We start from the raw sequence: 24,380 nt of genomic DNA, 5'->3' as shown, positions 1-24,380 counted from the left end.
TGCTGGAGTTGCGTAGACTCCAGCAATGCGCTACCTTTATGCCAAAAGATGCGTGACGCATCTGTCAATCCTTGCGCCACGGTGCACCGCATTGTAATTACGACGCATCCATGGTGGCGCAAGGTTTTTTTTGTGCGACGCATTTAAACTGACGTATCTCTGCTAAAATGCAGAGATGTGTCAATTTCATGTAAATCTGCCACTTTGTATTCAACAGTTGGGCTTTAACCATTTCCTGAATGTTTAGGGGACGGCTCTAAAATGACTAAAGCCTTATCCAGAGCTTCTCCGGTGCAAGACATCTGCCCGAAAAAAGGAGATGACCCGTCTGCCCTACTTAGAGTGGTGCGGGTGTCTATAACTTAAGTCCCCATAGGCACATTTGTAAATCTTTAAAGACTTGTGCTTCGGGCATGTGGCTTTAGAAAACGAAAAAGGATCAACTGGCCCACCATAATGACATTTCATGGTGGCTCAGATGCTCTATGTGATGGAGGTGGGAACTGCTTCAACGAATAATAAGCTTTCTGGGTAAAACTTGAGCTATGGGGACCAGATGGACATATTTCCAGAAGAAATAGTCTTCAGGCAATAAGTGCAGCTGTAGTGTTTAATATCTGCATTCCTACCATTATTAATAAAAGGGTTGTGTTTAAGGTACTTAAAAGGGCCTTCCGCAAAATCCATGCCACCACTTACAACTGGCATGGGGGCTGTCTTTCTTTTAACTGGTCTTAGTGTTTAGTGGTTGGAACATGTAGTTCAGCAGGTATGACTTCCTTTTAAGCCCAGGGACAATGTGTTAGAGCCGGTCTGTTAATTCAGCGTAAACTCCATTCATAGTAAGTAGTAGTTACATAGGTTCTAAAGAAGCAAAGGTTCTGGGAGTAGAGAGAAGTAGGTGGGATAGAACCATTAAAACAGGGGGAAGTGACAGATGCACGCCAAATTTCAAGGAGATCCATACAATTAATCTAAATGAAGGTCATTTATGTATTAAGTAGTTAACCTGGAAATCTGACATTTCTATGCGCTCCCTATTTTGAGAGATGGAGAATTATGACATGAGGTAGGGTTGGTGAAGTTATTTGCCCAGGATCACAATATTTGCTCAGGTTGCGAATCCAGGTGTAGCACCAAGAGGGTCCTGTAGAGTGTGGCTGAGCTGGAGCATTGGTTGAAATGGGCAGTGCCAGTGCCTCGCAAAACGCGCAGTTCTTCATCTTTTTTCAGATTTGGTACTGAGTTTACACCAGAGCAGCACCCTCTGGCTGCAGCAGCCAATATCTAGGATACCCGAGGGCCTGTCTACCACTGGGTCATCGAGTCAAAGTGACTGCCACTGCCGCGTCACTCATTTTCCTACCTGGGACCACACAGTGATCTTGCACATTAAGGCGTTGTTTTTTTGTATTAAGAAACTGACTTCTCCTTTGGGAGTTTGTGTCTTAAAAAACAAAAACAAAAAATGCAGAGCGGATGCATCAAACACAGGTCTGCTCGGCACAGCTTCAGTGCTGGCAGTGGAGCTGCCTGTTATAAGTCTGCTGAAGGGACAGAGAGCCCCTGGAGGGGATCTTTAAATGTGGCAGCAAGGGGAGGGGAGGCCCTGGTCTCCAGTGACCTGGCAATCCTCCTGCCATACTCTAAATCGGGCCAAATAGCTACTAAGGCAACATGTCCGCTTGTACATTTTCATGAAAACCTCACAGTAGCATTTTGCACAGTGGAGCTATAGATCATGTTTTGCACAATTCTGCCATCATCCGTAAAGCAAGGGTTCTAGTGTAAGTCTACGAGGGCCAAAGTCACGTCAGGAGAATCATTGACTGTGTAAATGATTTCCATTGAGTTTAGCTATTGTTATTTCTTTTGTTAACTTTATTTCGATACCCTGAAAAATCTGGCATGACTGTGGTGTGCGTGGAACAATCCTTGCTGACCACCCTTGCTGCAAAGGAAATACCGTGGGCATCAGCCCAAGTCTGTGCCTGTAATTTATTTATTTATTTTAGGATTTGTAGAGCGCGTAGCTGCCACAGCGACGAGGCGTCCCAGAGCTATCAGAACCCCAAGGACCAGAGCCAGTTAGTGAATAACAACAGATAAACTATTTGCAGGGAAAGAACGAGGTTTTTAAGGTTTTACGAAATGCCAAGTGATTCGACATTACTCTCATGGAGAAAGGGAGTGAGTTCCAGAGATTTGCGGCCAGATAACCAAAGGAACGGCCACCGGCCCTCGCTCTCCAGATGCGTGGGACGCGGACCAGAGCAAGATCCGCAGACCGAAGCAGGCGTTCCGGCTCATAGTACTCCAGCAGATGGAATAGCCCTGGCGGGGCCTGTCGTGCCAGAATCTTGTGAGAGTAACAAAGTGCCTTGAACTCAATACATCGCTCAACTGGCAGCCAATGGAGTATAGGAAGCACATGGGCAACTGAGTGCGATCTAGGCAGAGCAACCAAAAGCCGAGCCGCCGCGTTCTGAGCCCTCTGAAGGCGTTTAATGCTCACTTTGTTGGCGCCCAAATAGAGACAGTTAGGGGGAAACATCGTTTACAACGCGGTGTTTACACCGCGTTGCCTTTACAACTATGCCATTACAACGCAAGTCGTTACTATGCCTTGCGCTGGATGGCGCTGTTGTATAAGGAATATTGTAATTTTATATTCCAACACCTTCCCTACTGTTACGTGGACTGGTGTTGGAATATAAAATGATAATATTTCACAATCCACGCCCTCCAATGCAAGTCGTTGTAACAACTTGCATTGTAATGTCAGCGTTGTCACGTACCGCGATCTAAAAGATTGCGTTGTACGGACATTCATCCCAGTTAGCGTAGTCCAGTCTGGACACAATGGATGCCTGGATGATAGTCTGTCGCACCTTGGGGGGAAAGAAACCGAGCAGTGGTCTGAGACCATGTAAGAGTCCAAAGCAGGTCCTTGCGACCGCCTTCGACTGTTTCTTAAAGGACAGATTACTATCGAACCATACGCCCAGGTTTTTCACTGCCTCTTTAGGGCGAGGGGCGGGCTTGAGGCGATCCGGCCAGCACTGGTCGGACCACAGCTCACGATCCCTGCCAAAGAGGAGAATCTCAGACTTGCTGGCGCTGCTGGCGTAATCCGACCCAAAAGGACATGACATTGACCAGATCCCTTCAAACTTTAACATCTCGACATCATGGCCAGATTTCTTTTTCCGCTGTTGTTTCCAGGAATCCGCAGCATCTCTGAGAAAAATTAACCATTCTCTTATCTTTCACCTGGAAATTTAGCCAAGGCAGAAGTGAGAGCATGTATTTTAATTCATTCCACTAGAAGCATACGGTGGTGACCCATCATGTATATCTTGAGAACATGTGTGCTGAACATACAGTCAAAGTTACGAGTAGTGCACACTCAGGTTTAGCAGGATAGCAAAGACTCCTGCACATGTCACTCAAATAAAACATTATTTTCTGAAAAGAAAAAAAACTTTCCCCCAAAACGTTTTCCAAAAAACAGGCTTGGATCAAGCCTTTGTGGATCAACTTTGGACTCCATTTATTTTACAGCACGTGGTGAGAAGACTGGCGAAGATGATCTGTAAATATGAGGAAATGCTGGATCACACCTACCTCAGCAGGGAGTGGGCATGTTAACACCGTGGCACTGTGATAGAGGAGGCATGCTCCCCACCTGAAGGCCTTTAGAGGCCAGGCTCTGTTGTGGCCCATTTTAACTAGAGGGACCCCCTGACACTAGTCAGGGCTATGAATAAATCCCCAGGTTATGCCAATCGCTGGGTGCCATCCATGTGAAGCAGTCTTCCTTCTGAGGGGGAGGAAAGCTGTATTTAGGGACAGGTGAGGGGTGTGGGAGCTGGATCTGAACAGAATCCCGATTAGATAATTATGAAAGCATAATCTTGTGGCTCGAACTAGGGTTTCAAATAAAACATTCTAATTCTGAGATAAGGGTTATCTGTTGCTTCCTGGTCCTCTTTAATTTCCCAGCAGTTGCCAACCTACCTGCAATGTGCTCTCTGTGCCGGTGTATTCTACGATTAAGAAGCACCATAGTTTAGGTATAGTTTTTGTCTTGTGGCCCTCTCACAAGGTCCTGTAATATGTATAGTGTGCACTGCCCAGATCTGCACCATGTTGCACCTTTAACTATGCTCATCGGGTGCATACCAGTTCAGTGTACTCTATTATAGTTAATACTATAACCCAGCCAAGCTGCAAACTTCGGGGCAGATTTATGATAACTGGCGCATCCCCAGGGATGCGCCAGTTATTTTGCGCCGCTGCTCCGCCACCCATGGTGCACTGCATTTACAATGCGGCGCACCATGGGGCAAAAACGGCACAGATGCGTGACGCATCTGTGCCGTAAAGGTGGCGCATTGCTGGAGTTGCGTCGCAAGCGCGACGCAGCTCCAGCAAGGCTCGGGGGTGCCCCATCTATACAATGCTGCGTCAAGACCTACGCCTGCTTCAGGCAGGCGCAGGGTTTTGACGCAGCATTGGCCTGAAAGTGACTGAGTGAAATCTTATAGATTTCACTCATCCACTTTTGCGAGGCGCACCTGCCCCGGAACGCCCACCCTGCGCCGGAATGCCCACAAGTGGCACAGGGCTTTACAACGTGACACATCTGCCTAGATGCGTCACGTTGTAAATGGGTCGTAGGGATGCGCCACGTTTACGCCGCAGTTGTGTGACGCAAACGTGGCGCATTCCCAACATAAATCTGCCCCATTATCCTGTTATGGTATCTGTGAAATAGTGAAATGTGGACTGTCGTTTTGAAGCTGTCGGTCTGCCTCTCACTTTGGAGGCTGCAACCAGGCCTTCAATATATAGTGTAACAGAGCTCGCCCTGCAGGTGAGAGAAGAGAGTAGCTGCATCCACCTGCAGGGGGTTATCTAGGGCAACACCATTGGCACTGACTGAGCCCCACCATTCTGTAACATATGGTATGTTCATTTACTAACTGCTTCTTTGCGTCTGTGCCCATGTCTGTAATAGCCCTCAGGTGCAGAGGCAAAGGTCCCACTCATTTACATGGGGCATGCCCTCGTCCAAATGAGGGAACACTTCCTTGATTTTATACTGGCTAGACATGTGGGCTGACATCATCTGTATTACAGAAGGGGTCGCACAAGTGTTTAGAAGTAATACCAAGTTGCCCTTGGGTGCAGAATGCGTGTGCATATGGCTGCTGAGGCCCCAAGAGACTTTGCCTAATATAACCCTGACTGGCTCTGCAAAGTCCTTCCCTCACTGATAAAGCACTCAACTCCCAAATTATACATTGGCTGAATCATTTAGGGGCCCATGCCCCAATTAGATGCACATGTTCTTTAACAGGATTTAAATAATAAATCGGTACAAATTCCCAAAGGTTCCATTCCTCAGCAGTTTATTATTTCTTGGCTTCCACAGTGTCAGAACAGACAGGGAGAGGAAGTTCATTTTGCACTTATGTGACCCCTGTAGTGGAGTGATCCCAAGGGACCATCTCAAGACTCTACTGATGACACCCAGACGAGAGCCTGATCTTATTTAGGTCATCAGTACAAAGTATAGTGGCCTAGCAAACTCACAATCAGCAAGCACATGAATGCACACATGTACTCAAAAATAGCTCCACGGTGCAGGCAACGAGAACAGCTCCAGGATTTCATAGAAATGTTGTTTAAGAAATTTTCCTACCTGACAACGGGACTGCCGACTCCACGTAGAATTCCAATGGTCAATAACACTTTGGATTCCCTTGATCCACCAATGGTTTCTGCATACTCCTGCTTCACTACACAGCGGCCATGCATTTAGGTTAGCTTGCTGAGTCTCAGTAACTGGTTCTATTTAGAAGTTCTTGATCCTTTGAGAGGTTTTGCCTCCTCCATGTCAAACGGAGGAATTTTCTGTGGTCGGTGCAGTAGCTAACAGCCTTTGGTTCCAGAGATCATAACGGTGCTGATGCAGTCGTCGCACCAAGTGTTGCAGGATTTTTACAGTGTGAACCACTGGGCACACTATGCCATGGCATAAGGCGAGTAATATTCTTTGAAGGTCTAGGGGTTTCAGAAGATGCAAGTTTCCTATGTACTCGAGGAGACAAAGAAGGCTCAAGGAGAATAGCGTCGGTCTGACATGAAAGAAACAGCACAGACGGAAACAGACATTAGTGAATTGGTGAAAAAAGGACCTCTCAACCCCGAAAAAGCATAGGCCGTAGGAAGAAAGCTTTTTACAGCTTTAGATTCTAGGGCTTCAAAAACGTACTTGAACCCAACAGAAAAACAATTGGCAGCCGAGGGAATCAAAAATTTCAAGGAGCCTCTGGGTCAAAAGAAAGATGCATGAATATGGACAAACCTTCAAATTCAGCCTTGACTTCGAAAGGAGATTGAGATTGGAGGAAAGCAAAAGACGAAGACACTCCATGTTCCATTAAGAAGAAGAGTGTGCTGATGGTCGACACTGAAGCCAAGGAGAAGGCTGCCAACATCAAAAAGAGGAAGCAATACCTCAAAGCCAATATGGCTACATTGCTCCAAAAAGAAGAAACAAGTTGTGTGCTTGCAATCTCTAAAATCACTCCAGACTGGGAGTACGAAAGTCTTTTGATTGGGTATTTGAATTTGAAGTAATGGCTCTATAGTGCCTTCCGAAGGGAGTTGTTTATGACTGATACTAAACTCATGCAAAATGAATTCCAAATAGGTCAAAAAAGACCAAGAGACCAGTTAGAACATGAAGGAGGAGACTACGTCCCACCTGCATTGCCTGAACAGGAGGAGCGTCAGTAGATTGCCTTACACACACAAATGCCCAGTCAGGGTTAAGACATATGGCATGATATAGAAGCAGAATCTCCAAGAAGGATACAGATGCATACTTCACCACTGAGGGCTTTTAATTATAATGTGCGATTATCAAGAGAGCACCGGACACCTGAAAAATAGTCCTGTTTCATCTTGAAGAGACAACATCCATTCCAAAGGGAAAACCAGTGACTCCCAGTGCCCCAACAGGGCATGGTGGCCTTGATGGAACCAGTCTCTTTGACGGTGGAGAGAATGTATGATGATACTACGCGATTATGTTGATCGCGGTATCTTACAACGTGGGTTTTACAACGCAAGTCATTTCAACAACTTGTGTAGGAGGGTGCTGGACTTAGGGATGGTACGATTTACTATTCCAACACCAGTCTACGTACAGTAGGGAAGGTGTTGGATAGTAAATCGTATTATTCCTTAGCTTACAGTGCCCTCCAGTGCAAGTCGTTGAAACGACTTGCGTTGTAAAACCTGCATTGTAAACCCACCGCGGTGAAACTCCCCCGTAGTGAAGATCGTCTCCCCCGTCGAGACCCCAAGGGTGGAGTAAAAATACAAACCATGCCTGGAGGACACACATGCATAAAGTTCCAGGTACTGCTAGGCTCAGTCATTGTCACCATTGCACACAAAAGAGTGACCATACCTGTGTCTGCTGGCCTGCTTCCTGACAGGGATAGCAAAAGTATCGGTACAGTTTAGCAAAAGAGTGCTAGGGTGGCCACAACTCAGTGAAGCATTGACAACTCCAATGCTCTTCTCAGTAGATATGAACACCAACAATGGGACACTATTGATCAGTAGCTACAGCATCAGATAAATATAAAAGTGGGTCTAGTTGGTGGCACAGGAAGAAAAGTCTGTTACTAACACCTGCCTAAAACCCTGTGTACAAGCTGCAGAATTGGGGCTTCTCATATGGCCTTCATACAAATAAACATTTGAGGGACACAGAAAAAGATTTCAGACCAAACCGCTAAGTGGCCAAATAATGTGCAGCCTGTGCACCTATTGTTACGGGTAACTAACCTATTGCATACCTTCCTAAGATCCACGAAATAAAGGGAGAGAACACACCAGGAACATCAGCATTCATCTTGGTACCCCAGTTCCACATCCTTCCTCAGATTTAAATGAAGGCAAGGACTGAAAGGTGGACACAAGGGTGCAGTAAATGGCCCACCGCATGTTAGGGTAGGTTTATGCTTCAACTTTCAGCACTTGAGAATGTGATGAGCAATTTGTAGTTATTATCTAAAAGACATATATATCCTGTTCCATAATGACAAACGGGTCCTCTGACTCAGCTTTGATTTTGCCTAAGGACTTGTTGGATTTTTAATAAATCACGACCTCTTGCTCCTGACTTTCTTTGTCAGCCATTCAGAGGAGCATCCACTGAGCAATATTCAGAGAAACCTTTATCCCTGGAGTTTACAAAATAGTTTCTTTCCTTGTTGACCCTTTGTCACCTATGGTGACCAGAATCAAAGAAGGAGGATTCTAATGGTTCAGTTATCACCAGGGCTACCTCATCCATTCATCCTTATAGATTGATAAGACTAGTATAATTGTCCTATTAATTACACATTGGATGAAGGCCTACGGATACGTGGGTTGAGTAAGCTATGTAACAGGTCAGTGCTATAAATGTTATTCCCTGTCACTGATTGCAGAAGTTGATGTGATTATGTCAATAAGGAATCACACAAACTCCCTTCATTGCCTAATGATTTAAGACAGAGCCCTGCTTCTTATCCTTCATGACACATGTGTTCTGATTGGATGGATCTACTTAATGGTCTGAACTGGTATTCTATTGTTGTTTTCCTAAAGGAAATCCAAGTTATCAATGTAATACATTGATGGTTGATGAGGCATTTCAGATTTAAATATCCTTGGCAACAAGTCCTTCCTCCCAACCAATCAGAGCCCGGTTACCATGTTCAAACAAATTAAGGGCATACTTACCAATAATTTCTAAACACTGTACGTATAGATTTACAGATTTTAATTTTAGCAAGCCTGCAATAGAAAAATCCGGATATTTATCTAGCCTGAAACACGTTAGTGTTTTCCAAATCGAAATATGTTTCCCTTCAAACATAATGAAACAACAATGAAGGGAGAAACAGCTTTTATCCTCGGCTTTCCCACCTGTTATGAATGCGCATTCCGATGTTCCTCCTAGCTACTTGAGTCTTAGACACAAACAACCACACGCACAGTGCCTGTTACCAATTCCCCTTGGACTGAATCCAGAACAGAACCAGACATCGAGAAACAAAGGGGCATCCCAGAATTTAAAACCCAGACAGACATCAAGAAACGAAAGGACACTGTGGAATTTTGCACGTGAATTCATGAAACAAAGGCACATTGTGCAATGTAAAAACAAGGGAGACATTAAGAAAAAAAAGGGGCATTCCGTCATAGTCGGGCATGAAGAAACAAAGGCACATTGCTGCCAGGGGGTATAGCTATAAATAGTGCATTAGATGCAGTGGCTACTGCACCCCAGTTATAGCTGTTTCTCTACTGCTTAACTGATTGATGGGGTGCGAGATGGGGGTTGCCTTGACTGGCGATGGTAGTCTTGCTACCTCCCTGATTGTTAGATTTAAAACCCAACCAGCAATCACGAAATAAATGAACACACTGGAATCTGAACCCAAACCAGATATCAATAAAAATATTGTCTGGAATTCAAAGCCCAACCAGAAATCTTGAAAGAAAGGAACAGTTACAGGCTTTAAAATCCAAAAGCACGGGTAGAAACAGGGGGTCATTGTTTATTTTAACAGCCAACCAGACACCAGAAGGCATAAGGACATTGTGGAGAGCACCATCTAAATAGACACCAAGAAACTATGCAGCATACTGAACATTAAAAAACAGCCAGACATCCAGAGAATAGGAACACTTAGCAAATACCATCCCTTGTAATTGTTGGTATTGCCTTGGGGTGTAAAGGTAGAGAGAGAGAAACGACGTGTTTCCTTTCCCCTGGATGCCCCATGTAAACGGTGCTGAATGCATGAGCCCAGCAGCTTAGCATCACAATAGGATTTGTTTCTTCAAGTCAGTGGGTCTTGTAGTCCCCCCACAGGCTGCAAACACGTGCAAACATCTGGCCTTCAGCTCCAGCGTGGAGGCTTTGCAGATGCCTGAGCCTACACATGGCACACAGAGAAGGATAAATATTTGAGGATGCCAAAGATGCCTTAATATGGAGCGGACCTCCCTCGCTGAGCACGCGCTCTTCCGCCCCCAGCTCTCTCACAAGATGGGTTTTCAGAAGGAGGCCTCCAGCAGGGTCCTATTTCAGGCTGTCCCTTGCCTGTTAGACCTGGCATCCCACTTCAGGGGGCCTTTGCTCCCACACACCTAACCGCAGCTGTCACCTTTCTCTTGTATTTTGGGTCGTGTGACTGGGAAAATGCTGAAGCTCAAAACATTTCGACGAATTTGCTGTCTAGTTACATACTGCTGCGGTGTTCTGTGGTTCCAGTCTTCCATTGTGGCAGTCAGTGGAAAGGGGGTTCCTTCCGTCTTTCTTTCCTTTCTTCCATAAATCGCCATTACCTGTTTAAGCAGAAAGAGCCTGACCTGAGATTGCTAATGTCACGTGATCCACCAGATACAAACTAAGGGGCATATTACCAAGGGGGGGATAGACAATTATCGCCCATTTAGCGGCCGTTTTCGTCCGCTAAGCGGTGATAATTCTATCGCCCCATTAGCAAGCTGTCGCTAACTGATGTTAGCGGCAGCTTTTAGGCGATAGCGAGCGGTTTGGGGCCCGCTTCGAATGTCAGCGATGTTTATCGCTAATGACATGCAAAGTGGGCATACCCAACCCGTTAGCGACTTAAAGCAGTCGATAACGTCGCTATCGCCTACTAACAAGGCAGGTGTAGCGTTGTAAATATTCGCGCTAAGCGCGAATATCTCCAAAAACTAACACCTGCTCAGACCAGTTCTTAGCCATGTTGTGGATAACATGGCTAAGAACATTTTGTCACTAATGCGTGAATATCGCTGTGTTCTCAGCGATATTCACGCTATCACCAGAAAATGTATCGCTTTGGAGATAAACCTTGCTAATAGCAAGTTATCTCAGCGATAATTTCCGGCGATGCTTAGCGATAAAAAATTGTTTGCTAAGCCTAGTTAGCGATAAATATCGCTAATCGTTGGTAATATGCCCCTAAATGTTTTCATGCTGCCCCCCAGATGTGGTGCTGTTCATGTCTCTCCCTAGTGCAGGCGCACAATCAGACAACGCAGGGCAACATACGCCTTTGCACCAAAGTGCCAAGTTGTCGGCGTCTCGTCCAGTTTTTGTACTGGAATGATACCTTCCTAGTACAAAATAATATACCTAGACAAACTTTAAAACTTTTCTCACTTTGGATGTGTGCTGTACTGTGCAGCACACATGCAAGGAAACATTTGAAGAAATGAAAACATTTCTCCTTTTTATTATCTGCCGGAAAGAGACATCATTATTTTCTGCAAAAAGTAATTTCTACTATTATTAATAGATAACGCTTATTGTAAAAAACCGTAGGTGGTTGCATGGGAATGACCATTTAATATTCTTCAAACTAGGCTCTCGGACATTATTAAAGGAAATGTGATGCCACAGTGACATCGTCATCACCCAGCTGCTCAACAAGGCCCCCATGAGCCGCTTCTGAGTTAGAATGAGCCAGTTACTGACCCCCCCATCGGAATGATGAAACCCCTGGGAATCACAAGAACTTCACTGATAACACCATATCCCTTGGGAAACACATTTACACTATGGTCAGGGGCTATATGTGCATCAATGGTCCATCCTAGGCTCATCAACATCTTTGTCACCTGTGCCAGGGAAGCCTGTGTGTGTCCTAGTTCAAAAGAGTGTACTTTCGATGTGAGCACCTTCGCACAGGGAGTAAGATACAACCATGACGCTTCTTTCCCCATACACAAGGGCCAACACCCTCAAGCATTTTGTATTGTCGTTTCTGATCACATGGCTCGGTTGACTAATGCATCAACTGAGGGAGGTGGTCTGCTGTAGCCCTGCAGAAACTATATATATTGTAGTTACTGTTGTGGTTGCAAGGCATCACAGAGGGGCAGCTGGGAGGCAGGGAATAATGTCTTGAGTGGTCGGTGGAGTGCAGGATGTCTCCCCATGTGGTGGTAGGACCCTGAGTCCATAGCAGCCTCTCTTCTCCTCTGCTGTGATGATGTCCCTCCTGGTGGGTGCTCGAGACAGAAACATGATGAACCCATTGTATTCTGCTAGCCTCAAATTGACTTTTAAATCCAATAAAATATATTCTCTTCAACCTGGTGATTTACACAGGGACACCTTCCCAGGGCTCAGAGAGCACTAGCATTTGACCGTAGAACTCTTGTTGTGTGTTTCGACTAATCCTATTTTCTTGTTTCTGTCTTTGTGCAGGGGATGCTCATCGAAGGACCACCCGGCTCAGAAGGCCCAGCTGTAAGTCCAATGCATCCTTCCGAATTCAGCTTTTGTGCCACAGACTGCTGTCCTGAATCCCACAGTTTTTTCCTTCATTGCTTCCATACGCACCACTAAAATAACAAACTCTTGGGGGACTTTGTGTTCTTTTTAGCTACATTGTGAGTTTCTGACCAGTGTCTCTCTTTCACTTCGTATTTCTTTAGGGCTATCCTGGTCCACCAGGCCCCACAGGTCCATCTGGTCCAGTTGGCGATCCAGGCGAGAGGGTAAGTGGGGTTTTAAGTCCAGAGTTTATTGATTACCTGTTTCCTAGGGGCAGATGTATCATCCGTTTTTTTTGTCGCAAACGCTGCGATTCGCAAAATAGCAGCGTTTGCGACAAAAAAAACGGGATTTGGAATGTATCATGCAAAAAGCCTCGCAATATTAAGAAATCGCCAATTTAGCGATTCCTTAATATTGCGTAAGCATTTAAGAAATGGCAAATTGCGATTTCTTAATTGACATGTATTAAGCATTTCAGTTTTGTGATTTTTGACTAAGAAATCGTAAATTACCACCAACTTGTAGTTGGTGGTAATTTGCGAATTCTTTTCAAAATGCACTTTTTTAAAATTCTAAAGCTGCCATGTGACGCATGTATGTGCGCCATATGCGCAAACATGTCAAATTCAGGGGTGCAGCAGGGTGTCCTTAAGACACCCTTGCACCCTTGTAATTATTCTCAATTTGCGATTAGCAAATTGCGAATCGCAAATTGATAATAATTTCCCATTCATTCCTATGGGCCTCCTGGATTCCTTAAAAATCGCTATTTGAGAATCGCAAAATGGTATCTTGATACATCTGCCCCCTAGTGTATTCTGTGTCACTTCCAACATAGAAACAACCAGGTTAGGTTATATTGTACCGGAGATATGAGCCTCCTCTCAGTGTTGATAGGGATCTGGCTCGGATAGAAAATAATTCCTTTATAAACACAGGTTATTATCTTGGGACCTTACTTAGTGTTTGGCCTATGGAACAATCTGTCACAAGCGTGGTGAATGTCCAGTTTCCCTTATTAAAAGTTCCACAGGCTATAATGAACTCGTATTATGGTGCATGGGATAGCCGTCATGTTTGTGATGGTGTGCCTCATCTACCAAACTCTAAATAAAGCCTTAAGTACATCAAATGAAAGAGACAGACAGAGAGAGATGCTTTCGAAAAATTACCTACAGACACCCAGCCCATATATATATAAAAAATAAAGGACGTTATTGCTCGGAGAAGAAGGAAAAAAATTAAAAACTTCTTGGAATACAGCTCCGAAAGGGTTTTAACTTATCTGGAGATCTCGACCCTTTTCTCTGCACCTTTTTTGGGCCCCCTCAAATAAGATGTTTCTATGGGGTGTGAAATAACACTAAAACTCCTGGGTACAAATTGTAGTGGTTCGACTATTTGAATGGAAGCAAATACTGTATTAGTAAGGAGACCCAGATGACTCAATGTAACCAAGGAATCCATGTATCTCTTCCTGGACCGTTGACCTTATTTTTCACACATTTGTAAAAGATATTTTGGAATATTTCGTTCAATGCAACCTTAGTTCTACTAGTCCCAAAGCATCTGGTTAAGAAGGTAGTTATTAACAACAAGAAGCACGAATCCCCCAAGTTCAGTGCTGTGACATCACTAATTTACTTTCTGAGAAACTTTGGTGTGTAAAGATCCTGGTTGGGTTTATCCCTCTTACAGTGGAACACCCTTCTACTTTGCTTAGTGTTCACCAATTTCCCCTATTGTAAGGCTCTTTCACTGGTACTAATTCTCTGGGATGAAAATCCAACATATGCAAGGGTAAGGTTAGGGTTCTCCTATCGAGTTTGCAATGAAGGCTGTGCAATCCAGTAGCTATTTCCTAACTTCTGTGTCAAATGTCAATTCAAATGAATCATATGCGGCCTCACTGTTTCCAGTTGTGACTGCCATTAGGACCTGTCTCAGTAACTGACTCAGTAGGTAGCTTTGACGGAATATGCAGCGTCGGATTGGTAACGGCAACATTCGGGCAATGCCCGAGGGGCCGGGGGCGAGTTGCAGCTGAGGGCTGCTTTTGAGCAGCCTGGGGGCCGATTTGGGCGGTGTCTCTGTTGTTTTGTTTGACTATACCGCCAGGGACCTAGTGGGTGTCTGAGTGGCCTTTCTGGAGGGAGATGGGCACTCATTATCTCCCGTATAGCAGCAACAGGTAGAGGTGTCACCCCTTTTCTTTCGCTGGGCCTCCCATTAATGTAGGCATACTAAGTGGGGCAGGGGGCGTGAGCAGAAGTGGCCTCACTTGTTTTCAGGTTTGTTTCACTAGTGTAAACTGATGCATGCATTCCACCCGCCTCCCCCTCCCCCCCACCTCCCCTCCCTTTTATGTAAAACGACGCTGAAAGAAGTGATTTGAGGGAAGGCATTATGCAAATGTGGGCCGATTTTTTTATGCGTGCCCTGTCCGATTTTTCATCACAATCTAACCCTGGGAATATGTAATGGTGGGAAGATCCCACATTGTTACACAATAATCCCTTTTAAGCACCCTCAATAGCACTCCTCTGGCTGTCACCGCCATTCCCTCTCAAAGCATCCCTGGAAGTGATGTCCCTCTACTATAAAACATGGCACCTCACAGATCCACTCTTGTCCCCCAACATGGAGAGCCAGGGAAGAAATGGAAGCACATCAACACAAACAAGTGTTACCGTAGGATCTCCAGGCTCAGCTGAGGATTCTGGGAGTGCATGTCTATATCTGCACTGCCCCTGGACTCAATGAATGCCCGAGTTTGTTGATGGACAATCAGTTGATCTTTGGAGCAGGGACTATTGTTCTTGCATCTCAGCAGAGGAGTTCTAGGAGTATATATCAGTGTGATAGGTTTTCAAGAGTGTAGGAATCACCGCTCTGGGTCTTTATGGTAAATACTGTATCCATTGCAAGCATTTAGTTTAGCTGAAGCTAAATTGTTTAATATTCCATTATAAAACAAGGAATAATGTATTTCAGGACCATTTCTTCCAATTACAAATTTAGAGCCCGATTCACGAAAGCTTTTGTTTTCCTACACTTGAACCCGATTTAGGTACAAAACATCTAAGTTTCGAGGGCAGCATCCCATTCCTTCTTTATACAATTTGGAATGGTGTGATTCTGTTCTCTAAAATAGGATTTTCTCATACGGAAATACCGTGGAATAAAGTTCATTTAGAATAAATGGTAGGGAGATGCATAAGAATAGGATGGCAGGGCTTAATTTGTGCAGGTGGTTTCCAGTGCTCAGCCCCAGCGCTTAATTGTCAGCACCAACTCTAGTGACAGTCCACAACATGGTGGCACTGTCCGTTTAATTTTGAAATGAGCACAACAGCCATGTTTATTAAGTCAATACACACTGAAAATGAAGAATGCCAGTCTCTCATGCCATTATTATATCTTTGGGGGCCTGAAATAGTTTGAATTGTTACACTTGTAGGAGTGCGATGGTTAGGTGTTATGTTGGCACTGCCATTGGTAGTGCTGGCTGGGTATGGGTACAAGCTGCAGTGGCCCACCGAGAAATTAAGCACTGGGATGAGAATGAGTGTAATTGTCGGCATCGGGGTTAGGAATAGGATGGGGTAAGGTTGTTGTAGTTGTGTAGGGGATGACATAGCTAAATACCTAGTCGATGTAGGAATTCCAATTTTGCAGCAGATCATCATAGTGGTGGTCCATTATACATTAACATACATTAACATATAGGCACACAGGGGCATATTTACAATGCACGTGCAGCACTTTTACGCCGCAGGCGCGGCACTTTTGTGACACTCCAGAGGCGCAGTGTGCCATCCCATATTTAGAAGGTCATGCAAACCACCCTGCATAGCTTTTCATGGCCTTGTAAATAGCGAGTAAGGCAGTTCCTTACTCTGCATAGAAGGGGCGCTTCATGGGTGTTGATGTGGGTCTTCCCATTCAACACCCATGGTTTTCGTCACTGCCCCAGATTTACAACATAGCGTAAATCTGGGGCAGCGCCAAAACTAATACCTTACCAAAGTTTGTATGATAGAAGCACACATGGTTAACCGCATGCGTGCGGGCGGAGTTCTGCTCGCACGCTGAGATTTTCAAAACCGCACTTTACATGACGAGCTGGGCTCGTCATGAGCGTGCGAGGAGGCTACCTCATGACGAGCCCAGCTCGTCATGAGCGTGGAAGGGGTTAAACCACGCGTTCCTCCCACCCGGCAGCCCAAACCATGAATGTGTCTTAACCATGCATTCATTTACCATGCATGCATTTACCACAAAATGTTGTTGTATAGGTATGAATGGTAAATGGGTACGTGTGGCTAAGGTCGCCACTAGCCCACCATCACACCCCACGCTATCCCTTAAACGACCCCAAATCCTTCCACTGTCGTAAAACGTACCCCGACACCCCATCCACCCTAAAAACTAACCCAATTACCTATCACCCTCCCACTGCTCTAAAGCCTAAAACCCTGTCCCGTAGGTTCACTACCCTGCCCCTGCGCTGTCCCTAAAACCTACCGACCCGCCCTAAAAACTACCCCATCTACCCGTTCCCCTCCCACTGCCCTAAGGCCTAAAACCCCCCATTCTGTCCCTTAAACTACCCCAACCCATTCTACTGCCCTAAAATCTACCCCAACCCCCCACCTACCCTAGAAACTAATCCAACTACCCATTACCCTCCCACTGCCCTAAGGCCTAAAACCCTGCCCCGTAAGTTGCACTACCCCACCCGCGATGTCCCTTAAACTACTGCAACCTCTTCCACTGCCCTAAAATCTACCCAATCCCACCCTAAAAACTGCCCCATCTATTTGTTCCCCTCCCAGTACCATAAGGCCAAAAAACCCTGTCCCTTTACGTGCACTACACTGACCCCCACCCCCCAAGCTGTCCCTTAAACTACCCTAACCCCTTCCACTGCCCTAAAACCTAACCTGACCCTCAACCTGCCCTAAAAACTAATTCCCCTCCCACTGCCTTAAGACCTAAAACCCTGCCCCGTAAGTTTAACTACCCCGCCCTCCCTGTGCAGTCTTTTGAATTAACTCAACCTCTTCCACTACCCTCAAACATATCCCAACCCCCTCTCTGCCCTAAAAACCACCGACCCCTTCCCAGCTCTAAAAACTACCCCTACAACCCCACTTACCTCACTGCAGTGTCTTCCTGCTTCTGTCTTCCTGCAGCTAGACCGCGCACTGCTTTAACCACACATATGGGTGGTTACGGCATATGCATGGTTATGGCAAGCGTGGTCGAACTTGAGTAGTCGGAACACTCGTGCTTCAGACCGGGGTGTTCCAACTGTTTCCCTTTCCACTTTCCAGATGTGCTGCATTCTGCAGCATCCATAGAATAAGGAAAATGCCCCCTTTGATTGTTGTTGTGCAGGAAAGTGTCCCTTCTTGCACAAAAACAATCATGCCAACAACACAGAACCCCGTGCGCCATGATGCAAGGATGCCTGCGTTGGCGCTTGGCTGCAGTTTGTGCACCGACGCTGGCAGAAGGAAAGGAATGCGCCGTATCATGTATATACAGCACATTCCTGCCCTTTTCTTTTGGCATAGGGCAGCGCAGCTAGAAGGCCTGCGATGCTGCAGTATGCAAAATTATTGTAAATATGCCCCATAGTTTTAAAAAAAACTGTTACGGTAATTACCACAACCCAACCTTACCTAGTTGGTGATTCCTTAAAAGATTCTTGGGTACCACATTTTGAGGCCACTACAATAACTGTTAATGGGCACTAATGCAAATCATAAAAGATCATTGGAGCCATCATAATAGCCCAAAGGTGATATGTGAGGGAAGAAGAACACAAATGAAGGTGTAAGGCTATGTATGAGTATTTGTCTTAAAGTAAAGCATTAATATATAACTGACTGCATATTTCTTGTGTCTGGCAGGGTCCTCCTGGCCGCTCAGGTCTTCCCGGTGCTGATGGCTTACCCGGTCCCCCTGGTACTATGCTGATGCTGCCTGTAAGTATGACGAGTAAACTGATTGCTCCATGATGCATGGCCTTTTCCAAACAGTCTGTGGAGTATTGTTTATCAGTGTATGTGGCTTGCATGCTAATATAATGTGTTAGGTAAAATATATTCAGCTGTTCTAAGGGGTAGAGCAGTAATGTATGGCTGCACACAACCTGGTAGTGATCTGATGAAAGGGACTATTCAGAAGAGCACATTTAATAAGCGAGAGAGGGATCCTTCTTATCAAAATGCTGATAGCATGGTTTTCTGTATTCAGGGGGTGCTCAAATTGCAACCGGTTCCACCTTATGCAGGTTGCAATGGGGGCTAACACACTAATATTACACACTATTCTCCAGACAGAGGTGCAGAAACACTGTATTTTGATCTATTTGCCCACCAAATGTACCCCAAAGCACCAGATATACGCAATTTACTCCTTGATTGTCATCCTGATTCAGCCAGAGGCAGGTGCTAGCTACCAAATCTATTTTTAGGTATTTGTTATTGTAGCAACGTCTCATTTTGAACAGAAGTATTTGACATTTGTACAAAAGTGGTACATGGCTTCTGGAGTAGATGAATGAAGCCCGGTTTAGAGTATGTGATGGGAGTGATGCTGGGGAGTGTGATTAGTACAGAAACAGCCAGATGTGGACAAGAATACAAACATCAGCATTCTTCAGGGTTTTAAAGGGCAAAAATAAGCAGACATCCACATGGATGCAACATGAGTGAACGGTGCATATTTATAGAATGTAAGAGGTCAGAATCAACCTTTGCCCTCCAGTGGCAGCTGATGATTCTTTTAAGTCTAGTTTGAACGCCCTGATGAAGGCACTGACCCTGATAATTGGAATAACAGTTCCAGTGGTAGAATCAAGTAGATGGAAGAACCAAAATCTATGAGAAGGGTAGAGGTTTGGGTGAGTCCAGTAGATTCTGGTTGGTGGATAGCAGGATGCATGGAGAGCTATAGAGTCTAAGGGGGAGATTTAAAAAAAATTCATGCAGCGCAGCACCCCACGAGGCGCCACAGGGAGGGAGCTGGAGAGCGCCATACCTTCAAAGATATGGCTCTCTCCTCCCCTTTCCTTTGTGCCGACGCTGATTTCTGCTACTGCATGCCATGCACCCACCTTAGCGCCGTAGTGCTAGGGTGTGTGCATGAGTCCAGCATAGGTTTTGTACAGGAAGGATACCCTTCCTGTACAAAACACTATGCCTAAACTCGAGGGAAAGCTTTTCCCACTTTGTATGTGTGCGGCACACTGCAGCACGCATGCAAAGTCGGAAAAGGAAGGAGAAATGAAAGCATTTCTCTTTCCTTGCACCTAGTTTAAACTGGCGCAGTTTTCTCACGCTAAACCCAATCTACTGTTTTAAGTAAATTGGGTTTTGCGTGAAAAATCTTGGGTGGTGGCATGCACCACCCTTGGTACGCCTCCATGGCACAAAGTATTGCGAAGTAGCACTGTGCGCTGCTTCACGTTACTTTTCTGTTATTTCCATCACTAAACAAGTTTAGCGCTGGAAAGTAAATTACAGAAAAAAGATTTCGCGTCATTTTGCATCACTTTTGTGACGCAAACACGGCGCAAAAGCTTAGTAAAAACTCCCCCTAAGAGTGAAAGAAAGGTGCCCAAGTGCTAAGCCATGAACAACTATAAAGCCGAGTGTTTGCAGCTTGTAATGGGCTGGGTTTTTGCAGAGCTCAAGTTAGCCTTGTGCCTGTAGGAGATGGCATGAGTGTGCATGGGGAGATTGCAATAGCTTCTTGTGTCCAAATTATAACTAAAGAGCTGACTGTTAGAATAGACCATGATTATTTTTAATGCTACCGTTAGTAGGATGTCCACCAGGTCTCTCTCCTAAAAACATTTGAGATAAAAAAAAAAAAAGAATAGACCATGATGCTTTGAAATGGTATTCCGGCTATGTGGAATGGGATGAAGTGTCAGATTTTACTCATGCTCACTTCCTGGTACCAAGGCGTACTAGCAGTGGCAGTGATGTAGCAGTCTCATATCTCGTTAGGATTGAAGAGAACCTCACGCTGCAGGTCGGGGGGGGGGGGGTGATAGTACAACAGAACAACAGAAGGGAAGATGATGGGAAGAGGTAGGGGAACCGTGCTTAGAAGAATTCCGCATAGATGGTCCTAGTGCCAATCAGAAGTGAATAGCGGTGAGACAATCTTAAAAACATGACTGGAGATGGGGTGGGATGGTTTTCAAGGACAGATGATGTCACCAAACATTGGGTGGTGTAAAGAGAAATCAAGTTAGACCAGCAATGATCCTTGAGATACACCTTGTAGAGTAAGTGGGCAAGGGTGGCTTCGGAGTCAGTATTGATTCTGAGTGACCATGTATTGTTCCATAGTTGAGATGCATTGGTTTTGTGAGTACAGTTGTGTTACCTGAACTCAAGAGTGTTTTGTCAGTGATCAACATTTATCATATATTAATTCTGTATCCTTCTAGGCCATGGTTGATTAATTCTGGCTGCTTCTGTATTAGTCGACCATGACATATGGTAATTGTAAGTTCCCCTGCATCAAACTGCACTTATTAAACTTTAAATAATTAACACTATTGTCTCGTTCTATAGATATACATTAATTGAGTTGTTCAGTATTAATTCATAGCTATGATGAATTATTTCTGATTTATTTTGTGTGTATTGGGTCGTGCAATGTTTATTTTCTGTGCTGTGTGAATCTGGAGTCATGACATGTCATGTCTGAGTGCTCTGTTGGTTCTCTTTGTGACGCATTCAGCCACTGCGCGTTTGTGTAGATCTTGAGTGTGTTACGGCAGATCTTAAGTTCACCGAGTCTGCTTTTGCGTTATTAAACCTGACATCTTGTCTATTGACCCATAGTTATGAGACATTACTTCTAGGTGGTTTTCTATTGATCTACAATCAAAGGAAGTTAATTCGTAGTGTTTATGTATTGATCCAGTAGCCAGGCATGTTTGTTGTCAACTGGCCTTTATTGATCCAGAGACAAGCTTTGTAAGTACTGTGTGCTCTGGTATTGACCTGAAGCCTAGGTACTGAATGTGGGTCCAAGAGAGATGCATTCGATTACGATTTTCAGGATGAATATTAGATATTTATAAAAATTCGACTTTTTGTATGTGTATATTCTTTATACCACTATTCACTGTTATCACGACTGGTTTGATATTGTTTTATAATCGACGGTGTAAAGATGCTTAGAGTTTGACCGATACTGCATTATTAATTGTTCTTGATAAGGGTACCTGTGTGTGCTGAGTCATGGTATGTTAATGCTCCAATCACTATGTCACTACTGAGTGATGTTATTTTAGGCTAATGTAATGGAGATGAGGCATAATAAAGTGGGTGACATTTTATGTGATCAAAACGCCAACTAACGTCTTGATGGAATCAGAAATATGAAGAGTTCTGGCAGGACAACCAGTTTTTTTCCCTTCGAGATTGATAAAATATGGAACAAGTCTTTTTATCCAACACTTGAGAAGTAGTATTTGGAGAACTATTTTATTTGATGTAATTCTGAGATATTTTAGGAGAGGCCTTTTTAGTTTCGATGACTCTTATGAGCAATTTTGAATTAGAAAATAACTACAGAATGTTCTTTTAATGGCATTTAGTGCACCCCTCCAAATATATGTTCCAGAATGTACTGACCCCACTGCAATGTAATGATGGTTCAATGCATGTGAACTTCAGTCTCAATACAGGAGTGGAGATGAAGAAGGCTTCCCATGCCTGGTTCCAGTTAAGCATGCCATAAAGGCTTTTGACTACAGGGAATCTGACATGAATTTGAAGCCAAGTTAGATACATTTTTGATATTTTATGTCATCTTTTTAAAATGAATCTAAATATGTATTCTCTCCAGAATTTATTTAGGTTAGTATAAGGAGCAGCAGGGAAATCTAGAAAGAAAAATAATGTAAATGGGCACTTAAGGAGTTACAAGCATGTTCTCCACCTTCAGTGATGTATGACAAACTTTTGTTATGCCGCAACATATCAACTGACAGGATGTTCTACACCATTTTCATAAATTGTACCAGAATTCAGAGAGCTTCTTATGTGTCCTTCCAGTCTGTTTAAATTGGTCCAAGTAAACATGACAAACTTTGTGCTATTTATATATGTTTTTTGTGAACTATTCCTTAACGACAGAGGATGACATTTGTGCAAGGAAATGAGATGAACAACCGATGCCTCCTTTTCTTTTTCAGTTCCGCTTCTCAGGAGGGGGTGATGGTGGCTCCAAAGGACCTCAAGTTTCTGCTCAAGAGTCACAAGCGCAAGCCATATTACAGCAGGCCAGGGTAAGGTCACACTTTGGACTTTTTCCCAGCAGGTGTGCCTCCGTGCATATTACCTGGAGAAAAAAATGCAGAATTACATATACTTACGTGGACACGGCTGGCCCTAGTGCAGAGGGGGTCACATCTGTCTCTACTTTCAGTGCTCTCAATGGTGGTTCTCAGAGCCCGGTTGCATGAAGTGTAGCAATGTAGGCCAAGTTAGGATGTTACACTAGGAAAGCAGGGCATAACCATGCATTCACACAGGGGCTTGTGCTTTAAAATATTTAAGTATCTCTTTTTGTATGATGCTGTTGGACTTTTAACCAAATGAGTTAATTGCAACCAAGAGTTAAAACATCGTATTGCCTTTCATTGTAAATTAGTGTTGCCACTGGACTCCACACTAGTACAATTGACACAAAGGTTTAATAAATGACACGATTCTAGAAATTATATGCTTGCACAAATGTATGTATAAATCACTCGATTGCCTCACAGGATATATGATATGAACTGCACCATGTGTTGGAATGAAATGAAAATATTCTATTCAGGGCACACAACTCATCTAGGACTATGCATTCCTTTAAAAAGAAGCACACATCTGCATTTCAGAACAGAACAGAAAGTCCCAAAGGAAACTCCAGGAAATAATATGTGACATATATAGAAAAAAAGCAACTTTGTAGTTATGAAGCTAGCATTGGGACAGTCCCGGCCTTGGGAGACCTGTCCTGGTCACATTGGCAGAATAACGTCTCACTCACTGATGCTGCCCAGAAAGAGGATGCTGGCCCATGGGCTCTTATTTACATCACTAGATTGCAGCAGTAGAACACACTATTTATGAATACTGTAATTCTGGGCAGGCACATTAGCAAGGGGAGACCTTACTTGGGCACAAGGGACAAAGTAGCTTTTAATAGCCGGGCTTCTGTAGTTTATTCAAAGACAATTAGCCTTATTGATAAGTTTAGGAACATAATATAAAATCAGATCAAACTAACATACACCGTCTTGGCATTAAAAGGAAATACACAGGGGCTTATTTACAAGAAACAGATGCATCTGCATCAATGCCTCAGTATCCCTGTGCCTGCGTGCAAAACCCTTGCGCCACCATGAATGCGCTGTATTAATAATATGGCGCACTATGGCACAACGATTGACAGATATGTCAGAAATTCTTACGCATCTGCCGGCGCAAAAGTCATGCATTGCTGGAGTTGTGTCACAAGCATGATGCAACTCCAGCAATGCATGGAGAGGCCTATACACTGCGTAAGGTTTTGACGCAGTGGTGTCGTAGAAATGGTGCTGTGAAATCTTGTAGATTTCACGGCGTCACTTCTACGAGGCTTTTTTGCGTGGGAACGGCCACCCTGCATACATTATACCTGACTCATGTATAATGTGGCACTAGGGTTTACAAGGGGACACATCTGCCTAGATGCGTCACGTTGTAAATAGGGGCATTGTTTACGTCGCTGCCACGTCGCAAAAAATTATGCAACGGTGGCGCAAAAGTGTTACAAGGGGCTTGTTAATAAGCCCCACAGTAGTTTCCATATCTAGGGCCTTATTTATGATGCCTTGCAACACTTTTGCACTGCCGTTGCATCACTTTTTGTGACTCACAGGGGGCGTAAAAAATTTGCAATGTTGCGCCTAGTTACAAAGTGACAAATCTAG

General features: G+C 44.4%; 1 protein-coding gene across 2 annotated transcripts in view; it reads left to right on the top strand.

Annotated features, from left to right (window-relative positions):
- Positions 1-24,380, top strand: part of COL5A1 (collagen type V alpha 1 chain) — a 523,191-nt gene that overhangs the window by 292,576 nt on the left and 206,235 nt on the right. For both annotated transcript variants that reach the window (XM_078641937.1, XM_078641938.1), the window contains exons 10-13: positions 12,305-12,346; positions 12,535-12,597; positions 18,298-18,372; positions 22,614-22,706. In XM_078641937.1, the coding sequence (XP_078498063.1) occupies positions 12,305-12,346; positions 12,535-12,597; positions 18,298-18,372; positions 22,614-22,706 (273 nt within the window). The remainder of the gene's footprint in view (positions 1-12,304; positions 12,347-12,534; positions 12,598-18,297; positions 18,373-22,613; positions 22,707-24,380) is intronic.

Source organism: Lissotriton helveticus, chromosome 5_1 (assembly GCF_964261635.1).
Source record: "Lissotriton helveticus chromosome 5_1, aLisHel1.1, whole genome shotgun sequence".
Taxonomy (NCBI): domain Eukaryota; kingdom Metazoa; phylum Chordata; class Amphibia; order Caudata; family Salamandridae; genus Lissotriton; species Lissotriton helveticus.
The sequence above is the reverse complement of the archived record's forward strand: the minus strand, read 5'-3'. Positions and strand labels throughout refer to the sequence as shown.